The sequence below is a fragment of the Rhinolophus sinicus genome, linkage group LG07, assembly GCF_036562045.2.
Source record: "Rhinolophus sinicus isolate RSC01 linkage group LG07, ASM3656204v1, whole genome shotgun sequence".
In the NCBI taxonomy this organism is placed as follows: domain Eukaryota; kingdom Metazoa; phylum Chordata; class Mammalia; order Chiroptera; family Rhinolophidae; genus Rhinolophus; species Rhinolophus sinicus.
The window spans coordinates 9,650,984-9,673,257 of record NC_133757.1 but is presented as its reverse complement, the minus strand read 5'-3'; the positions used below and the strand labels follow the sequence as shown (position 1 = coordinate 9,673,257).

Here is a 22,274-nt window from a genome sequence, read left to right as displayed (position 1 = left end):
GTCACATGAACAAATCTATCTTTATTTTCCACAGAAGTATAGATTCGCACAATGCTGATTCACACCCTTGTGTCAAGAGGTCCTTTAAGAATCTCCACTTTATTTGGGTAGATGATACAGGGATGTGTTTCTCCAGGAACCTGAGAAAGTGAAATAGAAACCAGTCCTGTATAAACGGGATGTTGTAAAGGCCACATCATGTCCGATTATGCTAATATTAAGACCCCCAGAAGTCTGGCATCCAAGATCTCAAACCTATGCTAAGAAACAAAATGGAGCTGATTCAATGCAGGATAGAGAAGAGAAACTACAGTCTTAGCCCGGAGAGGCTTCAGGAACAGGGCCCTAATTAAAGAAATAGCAATTGGCTACAGAATGCAAACTCACACAGGCTCAGGAGCACTTCTCTGGGAAAGAAAGGAGTCTAAGGTGTGCTCGTCAGGTGCAAGAGGAGGACCCCCGGACGGAGCCGAAGCCCTCTGGATTAGACATCTGCCACCTGCCACACCGCAGGTCTTCAAAGAGTTGTCCCCTCTTCTAGCCACAGTCCCTATTCCCAGCGTCCCCTTTCTCCCACTCCTACCTGACCCTATGCCACCCTCCTCCTTTGCCCTACAAAAGGGGCGAGGAAAGGAGAAGCAAAAAGGAAAGCATTTTCTGCTGTCAATGGGTACAGCCTCTTGAGAAATCTCTCTTTATCTCTCTCTCAGACCTTGTGACTGAACTTTCAGGACGTTCTGCAGACTGAAAATCCACACTGCACCTGGTGCCTTCACCTACTGCACTACCATGGGCTCAATGCGTGGAAAGTTCCAGAAGTATCTAAAATGTCACTCACTGCCAGGCGGAGTTATCAAGTGGGTGGTAAAACCCTGACATCTTTTAAATCTGTCCTTTCCCAACACGCACACCAACTATTTTGTAAATTAAATGTCTGATGGAGTCTAAAGACTCAGAATGTCTGCCCGAGGGACGGGAGAACTGAAGCCTTCTGTTTCACACCTTCATTTACCCAAGACGGCTTCAACCATAGGAGAGCTGCCTCAATCATTTTGCTATCAGCAGAGTCCACAACCCAGGGAAAGATTTAGGACTTCGGGTTTTCTTTCAATTCTTAAACTACTGCCTGCCCTTCCCTGAGCGCCCTCCCAGTCTTGCCCAAGATCTCCAACTGCTCAGAAAGGCCAGGCCTCCCTAAACCCCCAGCAGTTATCTATTTTGTGGCAATCTTGTCATCCTAGACCAATGTGCTAAGATTTGGAGAAATCATTCATTAAAAAAAAAAAAAAAGTCTCAGAAAATACAAAAATCATTGTCAGGGGATGAGGAATGCCATTATCATTCCATGGCCTTCCACGAATGTGCCAAGCAGGTGTCACCATCCCTCACCACCTGCATGATTCAGCCCTTCCAGGCACGAGAGCCCCACAGGGAACTTTGAGATGCCCGCCTAGTTCCTAGTCTGCAACGGATGCTCAGAGAGTGACTAATGGAGCCATGTCTGTGATGCCCCTCCCGGCACCCAGCCCTCCCACACCAGGTCCACAGCAGATGGGACCCACCACTACCAGCAGGATGCGGTTCGACCCAGGCTTATCGTCGGAAGCCTCTGTGCGTGGGAGTGGAACATCCTGTTTGCCTGTAGTGGCTCTGAGGCTCACACTTCAAAGAGGAGAAGAAAAAAGGCCAGGGCTGGAGGCACCCGGGCCAGAGGAGGCGGGGGAGGGAGGGGAAGGCTGGGGAGCCGCTCAGGGGCTGGCAGAACCCTCTCAGCCTCCAGAAGATCCCAAGAGATGCTCCTTCCTGGTGCCAGCAAGCTCGAGGGGAGGGAGCTACGAACACTTTTAACAGGAGCCTAAGGGCCACTCCCTGTGTGAGCAGGTGTGAGGTGCCCGTGAAGTCCTTCAGCCTGGGGCACCCTTCTCCAGCAGCCCGCACTTCCTAATGCATCTTCTGATGCTGCGGAGTCACCTGGTGGCAGCTGTAGCCATCAGGCCCGGACCGATTTTCAAAAGAAAAGGAATGGCGCGCTCAATGGCCTTAATTTCTGGGGCTGTGAGCTGCCTGATATCCACTGGCAAAGGGTCTCCTGGGCACTGGTCTAGGAGCACATGGTGATAGGGTGTTCCTGTCACAGGGACCCTGTGGGGAGATGCTCAGTGAAGACGACTTAGAGGATAGAGAACAGTCCTAAAAATCTCTTCCAAGAAAGTGGCCAAAGATAGTGGACCCAGCTGCTGACCACTGCCTTATTGATCACAGGGCAAATGGCCATGACTGGGGTCCAATAAGTGTTCATCCAGGGAAAGAATAGAAGCCACCCAACATGCAACAACAGAAGGCTGGAGAAATGAATCTGGGTAGTACCAACGTGCCGCAAGTGCCTTCTGCCCATGTGTCAGACAGCAGTTAATCCTCATTTCACCCTCACCAGAACCCTACAAGAACCCTGATTACACAGAAGAATGGTTGGTGTATCAGCCAGCTCGGGCTGCCATAACAAGTACCACAGACTAGTGCTTAAAACAACAGATATGTCTTCCCTCACAGTTCTGGAGGCTGGAAGCCCAAGATCAAGATGTCCGCAGGGTGGGTTTCTTCTGAGGCTTGTGGATGGCTGTCTTCCCCACAGTGTCCCCACGTGGTCTTTCTTCTGTGTATGTCTGTGTCCTAATCTCCTCTTCTTTAAGGACACCGTATTGGATTAGGGCCCACTCCAATGACCTCATTTAATGTTAAATACCTATTTAGAGACCCTCTCTCCAAACACAGTCACATTCTGAGTTACTGGGGCTTAGGACTCCAACATATGAATTGGGGCTGGGGTGAGTGGGTAAGCGATTCAGCCCGGAACAGAAAGAGACAAGCAGGATAGAAACGTTGGCAGTTTAGCTCCGGAGGCCGCACTCCTAACCACTAAGCTATATTGTCCTTCGTATGCAGACCAACAGCCAGTCATTAACCATGCAGTCTGCAAAAGGAGTTCAGCATGGAAAAACATATGTGAACATTAAATGACTAAACACTCAACATTTAAAATGCACTGAATCTAAAGACAATGATTCCAAATATATTCTTTAAGAGTGTGTGTGTGTGTATAAATGGAAACCAAATGTCTCCAAAGGTCAATGTGGTGGATTGAACAGTATCCCCCTAAACTTATGTCCACCTGGAACCTAAGAACGTGACCTTATTTGGAAATAGGGTTAGCTGAAGACCTTGAGATGACATCATCTGGGAGTTAGGGTGGGTCCACCCAAGATCCAAGGAATAGTGTCCTCATAAGAAAAGGAGACAGACACAGACACAGGGAGAAGAAGGTGATGACCAGACGCAGGCAGAGATTGGAGTCATGTAGCTACGAGCCGAGGAACGCAGCAGCCACCAGAAGCTACAGGCAGAGGCAAAGAAGGCTTCTTCCTTAGAGCCTGAGCAGAGCCGTTTTGACACCTTGATTTCAGATTTCTGGCCTCCTGAGCTGTGACAGAAAACATTTCTGTTGTTTTAACACGTTGCGTACGGCGGGGTTTAAATCCCTCGTGAAGATTCTCGTGATCCGTACGCAACGTGTTAAGCAACTCAGTTTGTGATCATTTGTTATGACAGCGCTTGGAAACTAACACAGTTGGCTTATTGATCTCAGCTCACTCCTACCTGAGCACAGAAAATGAGACGGTTTCTATAAAACCAGGACTCCTTGATGGGGAGAATTGGCCTCAGTGGGGCTGGACTGTGACTGTCACCTGACCAACATGCCTCACGTTGTCTGGAGGGAAGAAGAAAGAAGAAGATGGAAACAAATCTGGGGTGGGGCTCCAGGTGGGCAGAAGCCTCTGAGCAGAGCTGTAAGGCAGCCGGTCCTTCCCAGAGCGAGGCCACCGATGAGGCAGAAAACTCAAGCTGGCAGCTCAGTTGAATTCCATACCTTCTCTTTTTTTTGGCCAAGACAGCTGTGGCTCAGCAGGTTTCGGGGCTTGGCAGCCCCACATCTGTGAGCTGCATGCCTGGATTGTACACGGTTTGGCATCGTTGCCTTGGGAGCCAGTCCTGCAGGCAGCTGGAGGTGGGACTCTTGGGAAGAAAGGTGAAAGGAGCCTTCCTGCCATGTGCAGCTACACAGGGTCATTACACAGCCAAGACGCCACCCCCCACTCTCCCCCGCCCCCAGCCCCCATCTCCGGATCCCAGACAGTGACTGATGGGGTTCTGCCTTTCTGCAAGGGAAAATCTCCATGTGGTGCTCCAACTTATTAAGAAGAATGTTCCGAGACTGCTGCTCCAGGAAAGGGCGCCCTCCCTGAACCATGCTCATCCCTGCAGAAAATGAGAAGCACAACTAGCCTTGAAGACCCCTCCACACTCTCTCAATTAAGCGCATTTCAAGCCTAATAAATCTTTTAACACTTCTCAGAAGATAAGGACGTTAAAAGAACTAAACTAAACATACATCTTCCCTTCTCTTCAAAACCCTCCGCCATGCTATTTCAACTGGGGACAAGGAGGGAAATTAAATCCTTTAATGCAAGTTTTATTAATGGGACTTCATATTTGCTTCAAGAACTGGGTTTAGTTTTTATACGAAAATTGCTAAAAGTAGGTGGAAAGCACTCCCATTTTTGCGTCGCAGTTCTAGAATGTGTTCTCCTCACACACCTAGACCACAGGCATGCGTTCATACCCACACAGACAGACAGAAAATGCAAAGAAAGGAAGTCCCTCGCCCTCCAGCCCTCCAGCCCTCAAGCTATGACATGACGACAGAACCTGTTGGGAAAGGACACCAACCGGGACATCCCCCGCTAGAGTTGAAAACCATCTCCCTCTCTTCCAAAGTGGGAATGGGGTGTATCCAGGAAAGGGTCTGAGGGCAGCTGGCAGAGAGCAGGTGAGAAGACAAAATAGCTTAGGTCAGCCCTTGTCCCAAAGCGCCAGGGTGGGCCACCGGAAGTTTCTGTTGCCCTGGACAGTGCCGCTGCTTCCTGGACAGGCCCACCAGAGATGGACGATGTCACAGGGTGGGATCAGAACTCCAGAAAGAGGCCAGACATGGACAGAGGCAGAGACCCCTGCTTGGGGTGAAATCCCCTCACTGGCCAATGGGCCCGGTGCTGTCAAGTGGGTGGTGGCAATTTGTCTACTTCTTCCTGGAGTTCATTATACTCCAATCCAAAGCCTGAATGACATGCTTTCTACACAGGGTGAAGGTATTTTATGTTTGTCTTTTGCCATCAGGAGAGTTACATGTTATTCTGGCTCTCATCCCCTCCCCCCTTCTATATCTAAACACCATTATAAAGTTAAAAAATTTTTTTCAAATACTGTCTTTCCCACCCCACCTCTCATAAGGCAAACAGCTGTGGTAGAAATGGGGAGCCAACTTTCCTTCCATTTGAACAAAGACCGACGACTTGCCCTTTCTGGCTTTGTACGCGTATGTTGGAAAATGCTGGTTTCTGGGCTGGACTGGATCTTTGGGAACGAATGTCAGCTGGCATCCACAAGACAGAGGCATCCAGAATCCCCAGCTCCAGTCACCACTGCAGACTTGGAGAAACATGGGGTTGGGGGAGGGACTTGAGCCTCAAATGACCCAGGAGGCATGGCAGCCCCTCCCCCAGCTCTGGGTCCTCACCAGCTGGTCCAACCCTTCTTATTGATGTCTAAAAAGGAAGTGTTTCTCACTCTTTTGGTTCTGGGGAAATTCAAAGAAACAACACTGCCGAAAAGGGGCCCAATGTATAGCTCCTTTCTCTGTGAAGGATGTGGCTGGGAGCTCTGACATCTCACTGAAGTCTTTTAAATTTTTTTTTTTTTTAAGCATCAGAGGTCGAAGGCTTCCTTTTCAGTGGAGAAGGCCACCTCCACTCTACCTCCCCAGACCAGACTTAGCACAAACCCCGAAGCCTGGGTAAGGGCGTCCTGGCAATATTGGCAATCTGCTTTAAGTGTAGGCATTGGGATCCCTAAGAGTCAAGGGAGAAGAATGAGCTCCCTGCTCCGCCTCAAACCTGCTGCCTTCTCTTTTCTCCTCCGAGACAGCAAAGATCGCAAGTTGCTGTTTGCAATGACCTCGACCCTTCCATCTTCTCCAATCTCCTTACTATCCTACTCAAACCAGAGGCTTCAGAGCAAAAAAGCTGTGTAAACGGACACTGAGAAACTTGTAGGAGCAGAATTTTGTTTTAAATTTTTCATGTGACACAACTGCAGGCCACGGGGAAGATTTCAGTGTTCCATTCTGAAACTGGCAGGCGAGGGTCTGGAAGGACACATGGCCACAGGGCGTTGCCCCCAGGGCCTGGGGGCTTTCACTTTTTACTTCACACTCTGCTGGGTTGTGTGAATTTTCTTTTCTTCCTCTTAACAATGAACACGTAGTAACTGGACAATTAAAAATAATTTTTAAGGCTAACTTGTCCAGAAGCCTGAGGAACTCAGCAATAGGGTGTACTCACAGCTACTGGCTGGCATAGCGGGTTCCTGGGTGGGTCTTCCTCCTCAGAGTCCCGAGCCATGTGGGTGGGCAGGACACATGTGTTCCAGCCACTAAGCTGGCAAGGCCAGGAGAGACTGACATTGTCATTTCTTGTACAAAGCAAGCATGTGAGGCCGCTGTGACTGGGTTGATCCCTCCATGTTGTGGCTGACTCTCATAGCCTTGGTAGCTGCTGGGAATGTTCTAGAATTAGCCAGGGCTGGAGGGGCAGGAGAACATGACTGAGCAAGGGAGATGAACGTAGAAAAGAAGGAGGCGAGAGTGGTGGTTGGTATTTAAATGCCAAAAACAATGCTGCCTGTAGCAGAGTCTATGAAAGGAAAATGGGGACACAGTCTGGAAGGGTGACAGGAAGAACAAATACTGATGCCTCATGTCAGGAAGGGTTCTTACAGCCTGATGGATCGGTAGGAAGAGTCTGGCTAAACCAGAAGCCCTGGACTCATGCTGTTTCCCCCTCCCAGCTCTGCTACCTCGGGCTGGTCATGTCACCTTCCCATCTAGTGAACGCTCTCACTTGTAAACTGAGGTGCCAGGTCCTACCTTCCCCAGGGCTACTTGAGAGTCATGGAGATGTACCTGCAAAGCATTGTGAAGAGATTCCTTCTTAATGTCTTCCCAGAATTCACTATAGTGTAGAAAACTGACATACACATTATTTGCTGCTTTTCAGGTGGGGACCTGAGATTCAGCGAAGGTAAGGCTCGTGAAAGCTGCTACATTTTTGGAAGCCACATTAAGCCAGGGTTTCTCAACTTTGGTACCACTGTCATTTTGGACCAGATAATTCTGTGTTGTGTGGGGCTGACCTGAACATTGTAGGATTTTGGCAGCATCCTGGCCTCTATCCACTAGCTGCCAGCAGCACTCCCACCCCAGTTGTGATGACCAGAAATGTCTCCAGACACTGCCCAATGTCCCCTGGGGTGCAATAGCCCCTTCCCCCATTAAGAACCACTGCATTAAGCCAAAGTTCATCTTCCTGTTACCCGTGAAGGACGCACACAGTTAACCTTTATGGCCAGCGCACTAGGCATTGCACAGATATGACTGCATTTTATCCTCACAACCACCTTATCATAACCCGTACTTCACGAACAAGGAAACTGAGGCACAGAAAGGGACTGCATCTTGCCCAAAGTTTCACAGCTACTACACTCTAGAGTCAAAGAACAGGAGGAAAAGCCAGGTGTAAGGAAGTGAGGTTGTGGGTACCAGAGAGCGAGTTTTTCCCATCCGGGCACTGGAGGTTTGTGACGACTCCCCTGCATAGCTCCAGGAGGCAGCAGAGTTTGCCAAAAGCCCCATGTTACAGATGAGGATACGGAAGCCACACCAAAGAAAAGGACGCACCTGGGGTCAGACGGAGGCAAGACTGGAACACGAGTTCCCACTTCCCCCTCCTGCTATCCTAACATACAGTGACAGTGAATCTGAGTCCAGGAACTGATGGGCAGGGCGGGGTAAGGGAGGGGGCAGGGGGCAGGCCATCCGGGGACAGATGGAGCCATGGTCAGGAAGCCGAGGGTTCGCAGCTGACTTTCTAGTAACAGAGATGGCTCTGTACCAAGTCATACGCATTCTCTCGCCCAACTGGTGAGGGACAGGCACAGCCGGAGCTGGGGAGCAGAGCCAAGGTGCCGAGCTATCAAGAGAATCAAACCTTATTATCCTAACTGGCACATTCTGTAAGTAGTCACCATTCAACATCCTTGAAATTAAACCAGGTAGCACGGCGTTGGGGCCTAGGCCCGGCCAGTCCTTCTGCACTTAGTTACCACCTTCATCACTCTCTGCACTCCAGCCACTGACCTCCCACAACACACCCAGCAGACCGGCCCCAGGGCCTTTGCACTGCCGTTGCTTCTCCCTGGAAAGTTCTGCCCTCAAGTCTTCTCACCTGGAGACCCCTTACCACTCAGGTCTCAGTCACCTCTTCAGGGAGCCCTCTCTGGCTACTAGACCCAAAGGTAGCCCCTGTCAGTAGCTCTTAGACCATCAACGCTTTCATTTCCTTCTTAGCATTTATCTTTTTCTGTCTACATGGTCGGAGGGGTATGGAATTCCTCGCTGCAAACACAACTCCTAGCACAGTCCTTTGTACATAGTAGGCCCTCCATCAATGTTTGTAGCATAAAGCAATGAATGAAAGAACAAATCCACACACTAGCAAACCAACCAGAACTGAAATAGACCACCCAGGAGTGGATTTTTTAAAGGAAAAATAAAAAAACAGACACTGCAAAGTATCGTAATTGAAGAAAACAACTTTTTGTAAGGTCACCTGCTCCCTTCTGCTTCCCAAAACTTAAATTAATCCAACAGCCCACCTTTGACTCTAGGCTAAAGCACCAGAGAGATGCCCACAGCTCTACCCACCTCGCCTGGTTTTGCCAGCACGTGTTGGCAACTGGACCATGTCAGCAGCGCCAAAGTAAATCAGAGAATGATCTATCCATGCACATGAGTTTTCCAAATGATAGAATTATAAACTTCTCATGCGATATCGTTTTGATGAAATGCTTATTAAAACGCCTAACACAGTCTTCATAGAATGCACTGAGCACAATTTCAGTTTTGCTTGGTGCTTTGGGGTCATTAGGATCACTAGCCATGTCACCACCTCGTAGCACAGGGATGCACCCCAGTGTGGTGTGTGGGCTGTGGGTCCCCACGCTCGGTGGTTCCACATTACTGTGCTGTCGCTTGACTATCATTTTTCTCTCTCTTCACTGACTGTTAGTTATCACTTCTTGCCACCACTCACTCCACAGCCTCCACCAGCACTTCAAATCCATTGTGACCTGAAACCACAGAACCTGTTAGAACTGAGTGTAAACTAAGAATTAATAGGACCTGAAGACCCAAGACGCTTTCCTCTAAATAAGAAGCATGGATGTCAGCTCATCTCCTCCAATGCTCAGGGACGATTACCCCATTCTTCTAGGTTCCGACTGTGCCGCCACAGTTCACACTGCCCTATCAGCCGCCTCCAGGGCAGAGAGCACTGCCCGTTGACAAGGGGCTGAGGCCACGTGAACTTTTCCTTCATGGGGCTTGTGAGAGCTCAGAGGCTGCCTGTTCAGACAGCTCTGCCATACAGCCAGCAGGCTCAGTGAAGTCAAATCAAAGCTGCTGAGGAGGTTTCTTAAAGTTACGTGAAATCTTGTGGCTCCAAACATGTTCCCCTCAGCCTCAAACTCCTTCACTAGGAAAACCGGGCTCTTATGGGGGCCTTTTGGGAGCAGAGAACCACAGACTGCACTGAGTACACATTTTGGTGGTTACCAGCAGGGCCCTCAAGAGGCAGTTTTCTGAAGAGAAACAGAACCCAGAGGCCCTTCCCAGGGACTCACTGTGGAATCAGCTCAGATTCCAAATACCAGTTTTCACTCAATTATGCCTTAGGAGGATAGTGCCTCTTTCTCTCTCTCTCAAATCAATAACTTTCAACAACAGGGTAAAAAGTACTTTCTTTAAACAGTTTGAGCTGCATTGTGCTGCATTTGTTATATGTACGTGCACATACATATTTATAGCACAAAAATGAAGGAAAGTCTCGAGATCAAATGTTCCTTGGTCATCATCTCTAGGCATGGAATTATGAATTTTGTCTATATTTTGGTTTCCCAAGTTGCTTTTATGTAGCATGGATAACTTTTACAGTTAGGTAGACAAAAGTGATTTTAAAAATATTTTTCTTTGTCACTAAAAAAAAATAAATATTTCTCTGTCCTTTGTGTTTCCTCCTTTCTGCACCAGCTAAACCTCCCGACGTGTGAATCTAGTGAGGTAAGCCCGTAACACCGAGGTCCACTCCATTTTGAGGTGTCACAGGCCTAACTGCAGGACAGCTGTGTCCTTGGGAGCCCGAGGTCCCAGCACATGGTGCGCTGTCAGCCTGTCTCATTCCTCGCCCCCACCTTGGCGTGTACGGTCCTGGAAAATGGGACTGCTTGTATGCACCTGGCCTTTCCAACGCCTCTGCTCCAGCTGGACTCACGGGGCTCGGACGAGCAGAGACAGCTGTCCAGGCTGTGAGTGTGGCAGAGAGAACGTGGTCTTTGAAGGCAGGTGGATGAGAGTGAGTCGGCCTCCAGTACTTCCTACTCCCTGTGTAACATGGTGCTAACAAACCACTTGGTTTCCCCGACTCTTGCTTTCTCATCATCAAAATGGGAGTAACACTCACGGGAGATGAAATGAGATACTACATGCCAAGTGGGCATCAGTCACAGATGGGCAACCCCTGAATAGTATTATTGAAAACACCTAGAACACAATTAGCTTCGGTGCAGGTTCTCAACCCTGGCTATGCATTAAAGTACAATAGGAAATTTTAAAAGACTCTGAGGTCCAGGTGGGGCAGACATACCCATGTGGCTGCCGCCATGAAAATGTCCTTCTGACCATACATTCCACTTCTTTCCCTCCACAAATCCACATCCACGGCATCCTTCCCATTGTCTCAAAATCACCACCTCCAGGAGGCCCTCCGCAAGTCACCCATGCTAACCAGGGTGCCTTGACTCAACACCCAAATTTGATTCAGGATTCATATGGAATTTGCACTTGCCACCGTGTCCACTGGAAAACATTCTTAAACTACTTCTCCTATTTGTATTCTTCTACCTGTGTATTTGTTTTGTCTGGGATGCTGAGCAAAGATGAGGCTTCCTGCATGCTGGGACACGCTCTGGACTCTGTGCACATTCCAAGTGGTTAAAAAAAGGCCAACCTCTCCCGTGGGCCAGTGATTCTCCAAGTGTGGTCCCAGACCTGCAGCATCCCCACCACCTGGAACTGTGTTGGGAAGGCAAAATCTCAGCTCGCCTGGGGACCATCAGATCTGACAGTTACCTCTGGGGCTGGGGCCCAGTATCCGCTTTAACAACTCCTCCAGGTGGTGCTGGGCTGGCTCCCCTCTGAGGATTGCTGAATGAAGCTGAAAGCTAGTGTCCACCCATGTGCCAAGTGAGGCCTTCGCTTCCTCCGTAAGGATAGCGCCAGCAAAAGTTTGAAATCAGTCTGTGTGCCACTGTCTGCAAGTGTGTGTGTGACATCTCAGAAGAATGGAGCACACTGTGGATAACCACGTCAGCAAAGTCGTGTCTAAAAGAAATATCTCTGGAACGCACTTTCATCCCTTTGCCTATTACCACCAAAATTTGCCAGAAAACTGCAGTTTGCCCCTTATAGGTCCGTTTTTTTAAACCTAATTTTTCCTCTTTAAGTGGAATGTGTATGCTGCCAGATGTTGACCTTTTCGTTATGACTCAGGGGTCTCATTACGAACCAGGTTATGGTACTGGGCCACCAGCGGTAGGTGGCGATGTTTGTGTATTTGCACAAAAACAACCCCAGGTTCCTTGCCACTTTGAATCCTTATCTTTGCTTTCCAGAATTTTATGTCAGCTCCTACCTTCAGCAGTTAGCACATGTTGCTTCTTCAGTGTGGGTTCCTCAAATGGCCCCAGCCTCCCTTCTAACATGGGTTGAGAAGACAGATAACCTTGCTGGTTCAAACTGTGTGTAGATCAAGAGTAAACAGACCTAAGGGAGCGTACTGTGGGTCAAACCTTCCAGTCCTCTGTCTTTTACCAACCATGTCTCCTCACTGGGCCTCAGCCTGCCCAGCTGGATGGGGCGGCTTCTAGGGTGTCTCACATGTAATGTTTCACTGCATTCTTCCAGGCTGGGGATAAATGCTGGGTTCAAATCAAGGTGCAGGTAAGGAAGTCAGGTTACCTGGTCCTGGAGTTTTTGGAACATCAGTGGGTGCGGTTCTTCCAGAATCTTCTCGTTGAGCCGGGACTGCCCCTCGACATTGACTTGTGACGAGGCCTTGCTGGACAGAAAGGTCATGTAGATCTCCTTTGCCTTTTCCTGCATCTGGGGGAGATACAGGGAGCTTGTCCGTCATCTGCGAGCTCAGCCCTTCCCGGCCTGAGCCCAGCTCTCTGCTGTGTCCAGGCCTGGGGGCTCTGGCTGCTGCTCCAGAGCTAAGCTCCATCTGGGGACACTCATGGTCGGCCCAGCCCCCACCCCGCCCCTTCCATGTACCTGCAGCCACATCTCCTGTCACAGAACTGCTACATTAGCCATTCAGAAACGATGATGGAAAGACTCCTGGCCCAGAGTGAGTGACATTCGGTACCATTTGGGACCACCCTATGAATTCTCCAAATTAAAGGTTCATAGAAATAGTATTCAGTCCTAAAAAGGAATGAAGCCCTCATACATGCTACACGGATGAACATGGAAAATATTATGCTAATTAAAAGAAACCAGACAGTAAAGGCCACATATTACATGGTTCCATTCATGTGAAATATCCAGAATATGCAAACCCAGAGAGACAGAAAATGAGTGTTGCTTGGGGCTGGGGGAGGGGAAAATGGGAGTAACTGCTTCATGGGTCAGGGGTTTCTGTTGGGGATGGTGAGAAATTCAGTAACTAGATAGTGGTGATGGCTGTATAACACTATGAATGTACTTAAGGCCACTGAGCTATACACTTTAAAATGGTAAAAATGAGAACACTTAAAACGGTTAAAATTCATTATGTGTATTTTATCACAATAAACTGTGCATACATATCCCAACCAGTTATCAAGCACGCATTATGCTCCAGGCACATGCCAGGGGTTTTACAGCCATGGTCCGTTTTCTTTATCCCATGAGCATCCAAGCAAAGTCCATTTTCCTGTTAGTGCCACTTCCCTGATGAGGACGTGGAGGCTAGGAGAGGAGACATGGCTTGTTCAGGAGCCTGTGGGGAGACTTAGGACTGAGTGGCTCCAAAGCCTTGCGTCTCTGCTCAGTTCCACACCTGCGAGATACATTATCTCCTCCAGGTTGTGTGGTTTGTCAGCCTCCCAGGACTGGGTGTTTTTTTCCAGGTAACAAGATATGAGTGTGAGCAAAAGAGAGAAGAGTGGCTGCCGTCTGAGTCCTGAGAGCAGTCCTGCTGGAAAGCGTCGGCCCTAAGGAGGTACCGGCCCTTGAAAGCTTTGTAAGCAGAGTTGGAAAGGTGTGCACATCTGTGCTTCCAAAAACACTGAAAACCAACCTTGGTGGATTCAGGAACATGCCTGCGGCAAGTGCTTTGTCTTAAACACAGCCTGCCTCCTTGCTGGGGCTGCAGAAGGGAGCCTGGTCCCCTGATGGTTCTATTTTCTCTTAGAGAAAGGAGACTTCCTGTACTCACACCTCCCAGCAGCAAAGATGGGGGCTGTTTCTCTAAACATTAAGTCTTAAACTATTACCTCACCGTAAAGAGCAAGCCAGATGATAAATGCCTCTGAAATGCAACCGCAGAGCTATGACTCGTGGGGGGAGTCAGGGGGCTTAGAGGCCTGGAAAGCTGCCATTCTCCCCCAGAGAGTCCACCTGGGGCTCCACACATGCTGCAGAGCTTGGCTTAAGAAATTCCAGGCTCTGAAAACCTTTGGCCTTATGGAAAATACCAGAAGACTTCAATACCTGGTGCTTGGAAGGAGGGGAAAAGCAGTCCTTTAACTTATTTTGTTTCCAAGGACTAGTTGACAAAAGTCCCTATAAGATCAAGGCCTGGCCATCTCCTGTCCCCCAGAAAGACTGTCCAAGTGGAGGTCGACACCCAAGGCCATGGTATCGGCTCTTGATCGACTAGCGACACAAACGATTAATCAATGCCACGTTCAAAGACACACAAGTAGCGTCTTAAGATAAATACGGCTATTCCAAGGGACAAGTCTGGAGACCATCATGGAGGCCCAGGTGGGTCTGCTTGCCTCTCAAAAACCCACGAAGCCACGAGCTTCCCTCCCACCACCCACATTCTGTGGAAGGAATATTGTTGGAAAACCACTTCCTGTTTTAATACTTCATAAAACTATCAACCAGTCAGATTAGCAAACTCCCCATAGAGCTCTGGAGGCAGAAATCACTTCAGGCATCCCCTCCTCCATGAACACACACACACACACACACACACACACACACACACACACACACACGGCTTCCAGATGAATCCAGGCTGTCTCGGTTCTTTCTGAAAAGGAGAAGTGTAATGAGTAGCTTGAAGCTTAAAGGGGGATGGGAGGGGCCAGGGGGACAGGAAGCAGGTCCTGGGGAGCCTGCTCTGGCTGTCTCAGCCCTACTTGCATGGCCCCAACCACCCCTCCTGAGTTCGGTCAGGGAACGGGGTGGGGTCCCCGAGGCACCCCATCTTTGACTGACCACGCACAGGGGAATGTCTTCAGCAGCAGAACTTATCTGGGCTGGGGTAGGAAGCGTGACTGAAAAGGGAAACCCTGAGACTGCCGACCGACCACAAGCTGGTCACGGGAAGGCCTGGTGTCCACGCTGAGAACACTCAACAAAAAAGAAGAACCGGGTCTTTCGAGTTATTTTAGTAGATTTTTCCAGTTAACTCTCAGTTAACTCTATTCTGGCTCCTGTCAGGATAGGAACAGAAAGAACATCCCCCCGCTGGTGGAGGCACCCAGGTCTGTGACTCTGGCTGTGACCTGGAAGGATGGCCGGCTTCTGTTCTCCACCCTCCTGTGGAGGGTCAATGTACTGACATCCCACCCTGCCCCAGAAGGTTCTGGAAAAGGACCCCACCTAGGCCCACGTGGCGACTCCTGGCATCAACTTGAGGACTGTTTGTGGGAGCGTTTGCACCCACAGGAGCTCCCCCAGACACCTCCCCACGAGTCCGGGACCTTGCTACCAGCCTGGCATCAGCCATAACGACGCTCAGGCAGAAGTCACCACTCAACTGCTGCTTCCAGCCAGTGAATGTTTAGGGGAAGCAAATTCACTTGGATATCAGCTCCAGACACAGAAATCTACTCCGAAGAGCAGCAAACACGCCAGCCATCCAAAGCTCAGAAGAGCAGTATGTTCTGGTTCCTCTCCCTCATCCAATACCTGTGCTTAAACTTTTCCCATTGGGAAAATAGGACAAAACCTCCTTTTGCTCCACGCCCCCCTAGAGCTAACAACCTCCCCACCCCCTGATTTCTTATTGAAACATCACAAAAGAAAAGCTCGGGCTGTGTGTCTCCATTTTCTCCCTCCCACCCAGTTCTTAGCCCACTCAGTCTGGCTGCTGCCCACCGGCAGCCCCGCCTCCCCCCAGCTCACTGATGTCTTCCACGTGGTTAAGTCCCTCAGACCTTCCTCTGGACTGCTTTCCAGCCCTAGCCCTGCCCAGCACTGCTGCCTTCTCCGGATTCTCCAGTGCCTCTGTGTCTTGATCTGTCTCCTGTCCCTCTGTTCCCCTCCCCCATAAATTCTGGGGTTTCCCTTGGCTGGCTGCTATCCTCCATATGCTCTCCCCCAAGATTTCAGCCCAACTGCCCCCCAAGCTACTGACCACGTAGCCAACTGGTTTCTAAAAATGTGAGGTGTCCCACAGACACCTCAAATACCTAGGAAAGAAGTGGCCTCCTCCTGGCTGGTGGATCCTGCAGTCTCTATTCCAGGCAGCTGGGAAGAGGGATCCCCCAATACGTCCCTCATCCCCACACGCTGCCCTGTCACTGAATTCTGCTCACTTTGCTGCCCGTCACTCTGCCAGAGATGGACAGTGGGAAAAGACACATAAGAAAATGAAAACATCGAGCCACTACGTTTTCTAACATCAGCTTCAGATAGAGAATGAGGCAAAGAAAATATCAAGCAAATGATTCAAGAATATTTCCGAGAACTGGCTCAGGAAGTGGAAAGCAGTTGGAAGGACAGTGAGTGACTCCACAGAGAGCAAGAACAAATCTAAGCACCTGCAAGGTTGGGGAGGTGGTGCCAAGAGGAAACATCCCAAAATGGCAGGAACTCAGGGGCATCAGGTCACATCCAGAGTCACAGACCTGGGCATCGGGTCCCCTGATGGAAGACATGAGGAGGGCAGCAGAAACAAGCCCTTAGACCCCCAGGTCCCTGCTGCCCCAACCCTGGGCATTCAGGTGATCATGTCCCTCTCCCTCCCCTCTCCTTTTCCCTCTCCTGCTCCTCCTCTCTCCTCCAGACTGGAGTTTTCTACAGAAATTGACTCAGGGAAGCTGCTGAACTGAGGCACGAAGCCGGCCAAGGATAAGACGCTAAACAGTGTAAGGGCGAAGTGAAACTGTGCGTACAAACTCCCCAGCACATTTTTCCCAGTCCAGTTGACTAGAGACGTGTTTCATTTATAAACATAATATGGGGCTGTGGTCACCAGGAAGAGACTAGAGGGTTCTAGTCTGGAGAAAGCGAACAAATAAACAAACAAAGCAGAAAAAATTCAACAGAAGAGTTTAAAGATAAAGTTGAGATCTCCAAAGTAGGAACCAAAAGCCAAAGAGATGAAAACAACAGGAGGGGAAAAAAGATAAAATTAAGGGCTCGGTCCAGGAAAGGAGGCCCATCTCTGGAAAAGAGACCAGAGAAAATGAGAGGAAAGAAGTTACCAAACAATATTGATAATAAGAAGAAGAACATAAGAACATTTCCCAGAATTATAAATTTCCTGATTAAAAGGCTCTGTAAAATGCCCACAAAATGAATGAACCCCACCCCGTCCAAAGCTTCTAACTGTGCAGTTTTAGAATATTGGTGATGAAAAGTGGATCCTACACTATTAAAGAGAGAAAAAAAGAAAACAAAACAAAATAAATCAACTTACATATAAAATACCGATTATTAACAAAAACAGAAGACAATGAGACAGTGTCTTCAAGTCTCTGCAGGAGTTTCAACCTAGAATTCAATTCAGTTCTATGCTCTGTCACATTACCAATGAAGTGGAAGAGTAGGAATAAAATAACACTTTCATTCACCAAGATCTTTAAACATCTACCTGCCAGGTCCCCTTTCTCAAGAAGCTATTTCTGGCCATGCTCCACTAAAATGAGGAAATGACTCAGCATAGAGGAGGACCTGGGTCCAGGAAACAGGAGAAGGGCAAACGGAATGGCCAGTCGTGGCAAAGGAAGACCTGGGGACACCGCAGTAGGAGCTGTGACCCGAGGGTCCCAGGAGGACTGTCCCCAGGTGAACCCAGAATGCAGAGAGGAGCTGAGAGGATGAGCCTGTGCAACACCATATCGAAAATAAAAAAAGCAAGATGGTCCAAGGAGAAAAAAATGGAATTGTAGCATCCTCTTCGGTTCAGCAACAAACAATAAACAATAAATATTTTCATAATGAAAATGCAGTAGACAGGTATATAAGTAGGTGAAACCTCAGTTTCAGTAAGAGGAAGTTGGCAGATACCATTTGAAAGTGATAAAGAAAGCAGAGAAGGAACGGAGGCACAGGGCAGGCCATTGCCAGGCCCAAGACCACCGGAGCGGGGCCACAATCTGATCAGGTTGGGCCTGGAGCCAGCCAAGTCCACCGCGACAGGCAAAGCTGGGGAAGACACAGCCCAAATCAGAGGGAAGCGAAATCTGGAGGGTGCTGAGGGATGAAGGGAATGAATCTTTCTTACTCCACCCACTTTGTGAAGTGAATGAATTTCACAGAAGCAGTTTGTATTATTTTTGGATTTTTTTTTAAATAATAAAGAAGGTAGTATTTTAGCCTTTTAGGAAAACCTTTACTATTAATTTAAATAAGAATATCAAACACTGTAAAATCCTGGATCATGTTTTCGCAGTAAATAAAATAATAACAAAAATAATAACTATGCTAGACCCCTCCCCATAACTCTGTTAACTGTAGCACACAATAAAAATGTATTCGTGTTATTATATCTAATACCTTTGCAAGTCGTCAGAAACCTGGCACGTCCCACTTCCCCGCTCCCACTCACAGTTTGGTCTTTACAAATCTGTATCAGCTGCCATATCCATTTCAGTCCTTGTCACATAGTAAACTGGCCCAGTGTGCTGAGGAACGAATGAATGCATGCATGCATGAATGAATGAATGAATGAATTCAGGGGTAGCCAAAGAATGAGCATCTTGTTGGAGCTTTTTCTGAGGTTTTATAAAACATAAATGCTGCTTTGTTTTATAAGATAGTTATATCTCACGTGCTAATTCATGGGGAAGAGGCACTTCATAGAAAAATTTTAAACCATAAAGAAAGGACAAAGGGAGCGAACTGCCTTGAAAGCGGACTGCTGAATATGGACACCTGGAACGTACAACCACCCCAGGAACTCCAAGGAGGGCGGCGTGGGGGGGCGTCATCCCCCAGATTCCTAAAGCCCCAGCATTCCCACCATAAATGCACAGTGTGAACACCCTCCCAAATTAAGGGGCTGCTTTCCTGCCAAGGGGCGAATCACAAACCAGGGAGGACAGTGAAAACACACAGCAAGGTTCTACTGTTTGGAGCCTCTGAGAATATGATCCCCAACTGGATGGACTCATTACGGCTACCACTAAAGCAACAAGGTGAGAGGGAGGCCAGGACCTCATCCATGGTAGGTGCTCAGGTGTGAGCTGCCCTGAGTGGAAAGAACCGGAAGTATAGTGTGCCTGGCGCTGTTCCAGGCACTCAGATACAAAGATCTCAAACCTTATGGAGCCTGCATGACAGATGGAAAAGCAAACAATACTGTAGACAAATAAAGAAATTATACAAGTGTTCAGATTAAGCCAGTAAATGCTATGGAAAGATTTGGCTGGATAATCCTTGTAAAAGAATGAAAGACAAACCAGCACAGGTCCTCTTAAAAATCACGGAGCCAAAAGTGAGGTTCGCATCAATCCCACAACTGCCTTAGTTCACTGTAGAGATAAACCCTCCACAGACTCCATGTTGGACCAAACACAGTAAGTCTGATTGTGCAATTCAGGGGGGCCGACGTCTCCCTGTGCTTCTGTCCTACTCTGCATTTTTAAATTAGTGACTTAGAACTTACTGCCGGTTTGACTTCCCCTGCAGCCAGACCCACCAGAGAATTCACAGGCCCGGAGTCAAAGAGCTGGTCTGCATCCTGGCTCTGTCCGCACCAAGCAGGCGGCAGAGCTGAGCCATTGCTCATCTCTGCAACACAGCTCCGGAAGGATGGGAGTGCTCAGGAGGCTTGGTGTAATCACCCAGACCGAGGGCTGGACACCACGGGCGTCAGGGATGCTTCCTCCCTTCCTGTACCATCTGTATTCTCAGGCAGTTGATGGTGAGGCAGCACTCATTGCACTGAAGTAATCACCAGGCACATTCCAGGCTTAAGGACACAAAACCTTCCAGGAGTCATATGCTGGCTGTCAAGGGTGTGGGGTACAGAGAGCAGCTGACAGATTCTGGAAGCTCAATCTGCCAGATGTACATGGGCCAATGCAACCCACCTCCATGGCTTTCCAGTGTTCACCTTGGCACCCAGGTTCTCCAGTGGTGGCCCCACCGGCCTGCCAGCCTCCAGCACAGCAGAGCGGGGCTGCCCTTCAAGCACAACCCTCCCGCCATCTGGTCTTCATTTAGCTCTTCTCTCCAGGAATTCCTCCCCACAGGCTGACCCCTCTTCCAGGAACACGACGCCCACCCCCAAAACTCCCTTCACATGCCAGCTTAAAAGGCATTTCCCCGGGGGCTTTCCAGACTGCCCACTGCCTGTGCTCCCACAGAACCTGCATGCACTTCCCATTTCTAGATTCGTCACACTTGCAAAGGCTTTACAAGCAGCTTTCCCTCTCCATGCCTGTTCTCCAAAGAAGCTCACCTGTCTTATCCCTGTGTGTCTCCCGTGCTTTTCTCCAGGCCTGGCCCTGAGCAGGACCTCCACAAAGAGCTTATGAACTCAATTGAGCTGAAGGTCACAGCAGCATAGCACGCAGGAAAACGGCTGGGTGCCCTCAGAGTGCCGGGTCAAGCCCCAGCTGGGCCGCGGGGAGGGGGAACCTCAGCTTCCTGGTTTGTCCAATGCAGGGGTGACCTGGTCAACCCACAGGCCCCTCTTATCTCCAACACGCAAAGAATAAGGCAGAGCAATGGACACCTATCTGTTTGCCTGCTTGACTCTGAGGTAGGGTTTTAGCGTGAGGCTGGACGAATCAATTGCACAGTCCAGCATTTATGGAAGGTTGTCCCTGGGCCCTGTCCTGGTTGCTGGGGGCAAAAGAGGACAATGAGTACTCCTGCCTGAAGGGTTGCAGCCAGCATCCTAGCTTTCTAAAGCAGGCCCTCCCACCTGCTCTCAGAGACCATTCACCACCCTGGAGACTCGGGCAAAGTCATCCAGGGAGGAGAAGAAGCTGAAGGAAGCGAATGCCAAGGGTCATGCCCCAGACTGCTTTCTAGGCCGACCTAGGAAATTCAAGCTAAAGGGAGTCTACCTTAGACTCCATCCTTGCCCCTACAGAGAGGAAGGCCACACTGCTCCATCTTGGGGAAAGTGTGCCTGAGTCCACAAGGGTCTTTGCATAAACCAATGATGAACCTTTTTCAAGCTGTTGCCTGCAAACACGTAATGACGCTGGTTTCACAGATTCCAGCTTCTGGAGACAGATGCTCAGTAACTGGCAGCCCGCAAGCCACCTGGATGTGTTTTGCTTGGCAGCAAAGGTTTTACATTTTTTTAAAAAAATTAGTTCTAGCACTTCTAAAATCAGATGAGTTCACGTAAGAATCCAAAAGTCCAGCTTCTCTGAAGAAACAGGCAGCACTGGGCTGACGATAGGAGAAGAAGCCTTAGGAAGAAAGGCCCCCTCAGTGTTCTGGGGGTGAGGGTGGGCAAGCGAAGATCTACGTGGGCAGAACTGGAAGCAGCGAAAGCCCAGACAGACACAGACCCCAAAGCGTTCACTGCCAATGTCAGCTCAACAACCAGCTGCAGCCCCTGGAGACAGGGCAGCTACTACCCCTGATGGCCCCAGGCCCCAAAAACTCCCTGCAGCTCACACCAAAAAGCCTCACTCATGTACCTTACTTACCAGACCCTGAAGGCTTTTAGCTGGTGGCCTCTTAGAAATCCACAGGCACAGGCCTGGTAAACACACCCAATTCACAGGCCTCTTTTCCCACAATCTCCTCCATCTCCCCTTAGACCCAACCTTCAGCAGCAGAAAATCTGGCTGACATCAGAATTAAAGGCTACCTCCTGCAAAGAGCACACATCTACTCAGGAGAACAGTCAGAAACGTTTTATGTGGGATGCCGCCAACCACAGGGTGTTTCGTAAAGATATACTGAATAATTGACCATCCATCTGATGCCCACTCTGCTTTTACTGCCAAATCTGCTTGTCATAGTACTACCTCCATACAAAACGCCGCCGTGTCAAACTCCGGGGGGAGCATCCTGATAACTTATTCATGAAGAAAAAAATCGTACATGATGATGACTCTGAATGATACCAATTGTTATTTTTACTCTAAATATTTATCCATTTGTATGGCTCCATTTAAAAATGGATTAACACACTCTTTAAAGTTATGAATATTTGAGCAACACAAGATGCCTAATCTGAGGCTTAAATTTCCCCCCAAATTCAGTATGGATCAGATTTCTTTAGGCAATTTCCAATCTGCTGGACAGACAGCTGTAACTTTATGAGGAAAAAAAAAAAAGATCAGAAACGTGATTAAAGAGTGGAAGAAATACCTGCTTCTTATCTTGCGTTTTCTTAAAATCTTCACATGCTAGCCAAAATAAAACATTTTCTTCACTGAATTCCTTTTTTAAAAATTCCTATGGATACAGAGAAGAAAAAATATCAATAGTATTCTAATTAAAAAAAACCCACAAATGAACAAATAATGCATTTCCCTTCAAGGACTGATTTGGCAAAATCCAATAAATGAGCATGATTTGATTGCCCTGTGACAACCCCCTGAAAACAAAGCTTATGTTTAATGTT

The 22,274-nt window shown here is 48.8% G+C and overlaps 1 protein-coding gene across 5 annotated transcripts in view; it reads right to left on the bottom strand.

Moving 5' to 3' along the window:
- Positions 1–22,274, bottom strand: part of RGS10 (regulator of G protein signaling 10) — a 38,086-nt gene that overhangs the window by 3,366 nt on the left and 12,446 nt on the right. For 2 of the 5 annotated variants that reach the window (XM_074338976.1, XM_019725280.2), the window contains 2 exons: positions 22,019–22,105; positions 12,245–12,388 (listed from right to left, as the gene is read on the bottom strand). In XM_074338976.1, coding sequence (XP_074195077.1) covers positions 12,245–12,388; positions 22,019–22,105 — 231 coding nt within the window. Of the gene's footprint in view, positions 1–3,925; positions 4,072–11,920; positions 12,023–12,244; positions 12,389–22,018; positions 22,106–22,274 lie in introns of those variants that run through there. The other 3 variants (XM_019725276.2, XM_019725278.2, XM_074338977.1) reach the window with 3 other exon arrangements.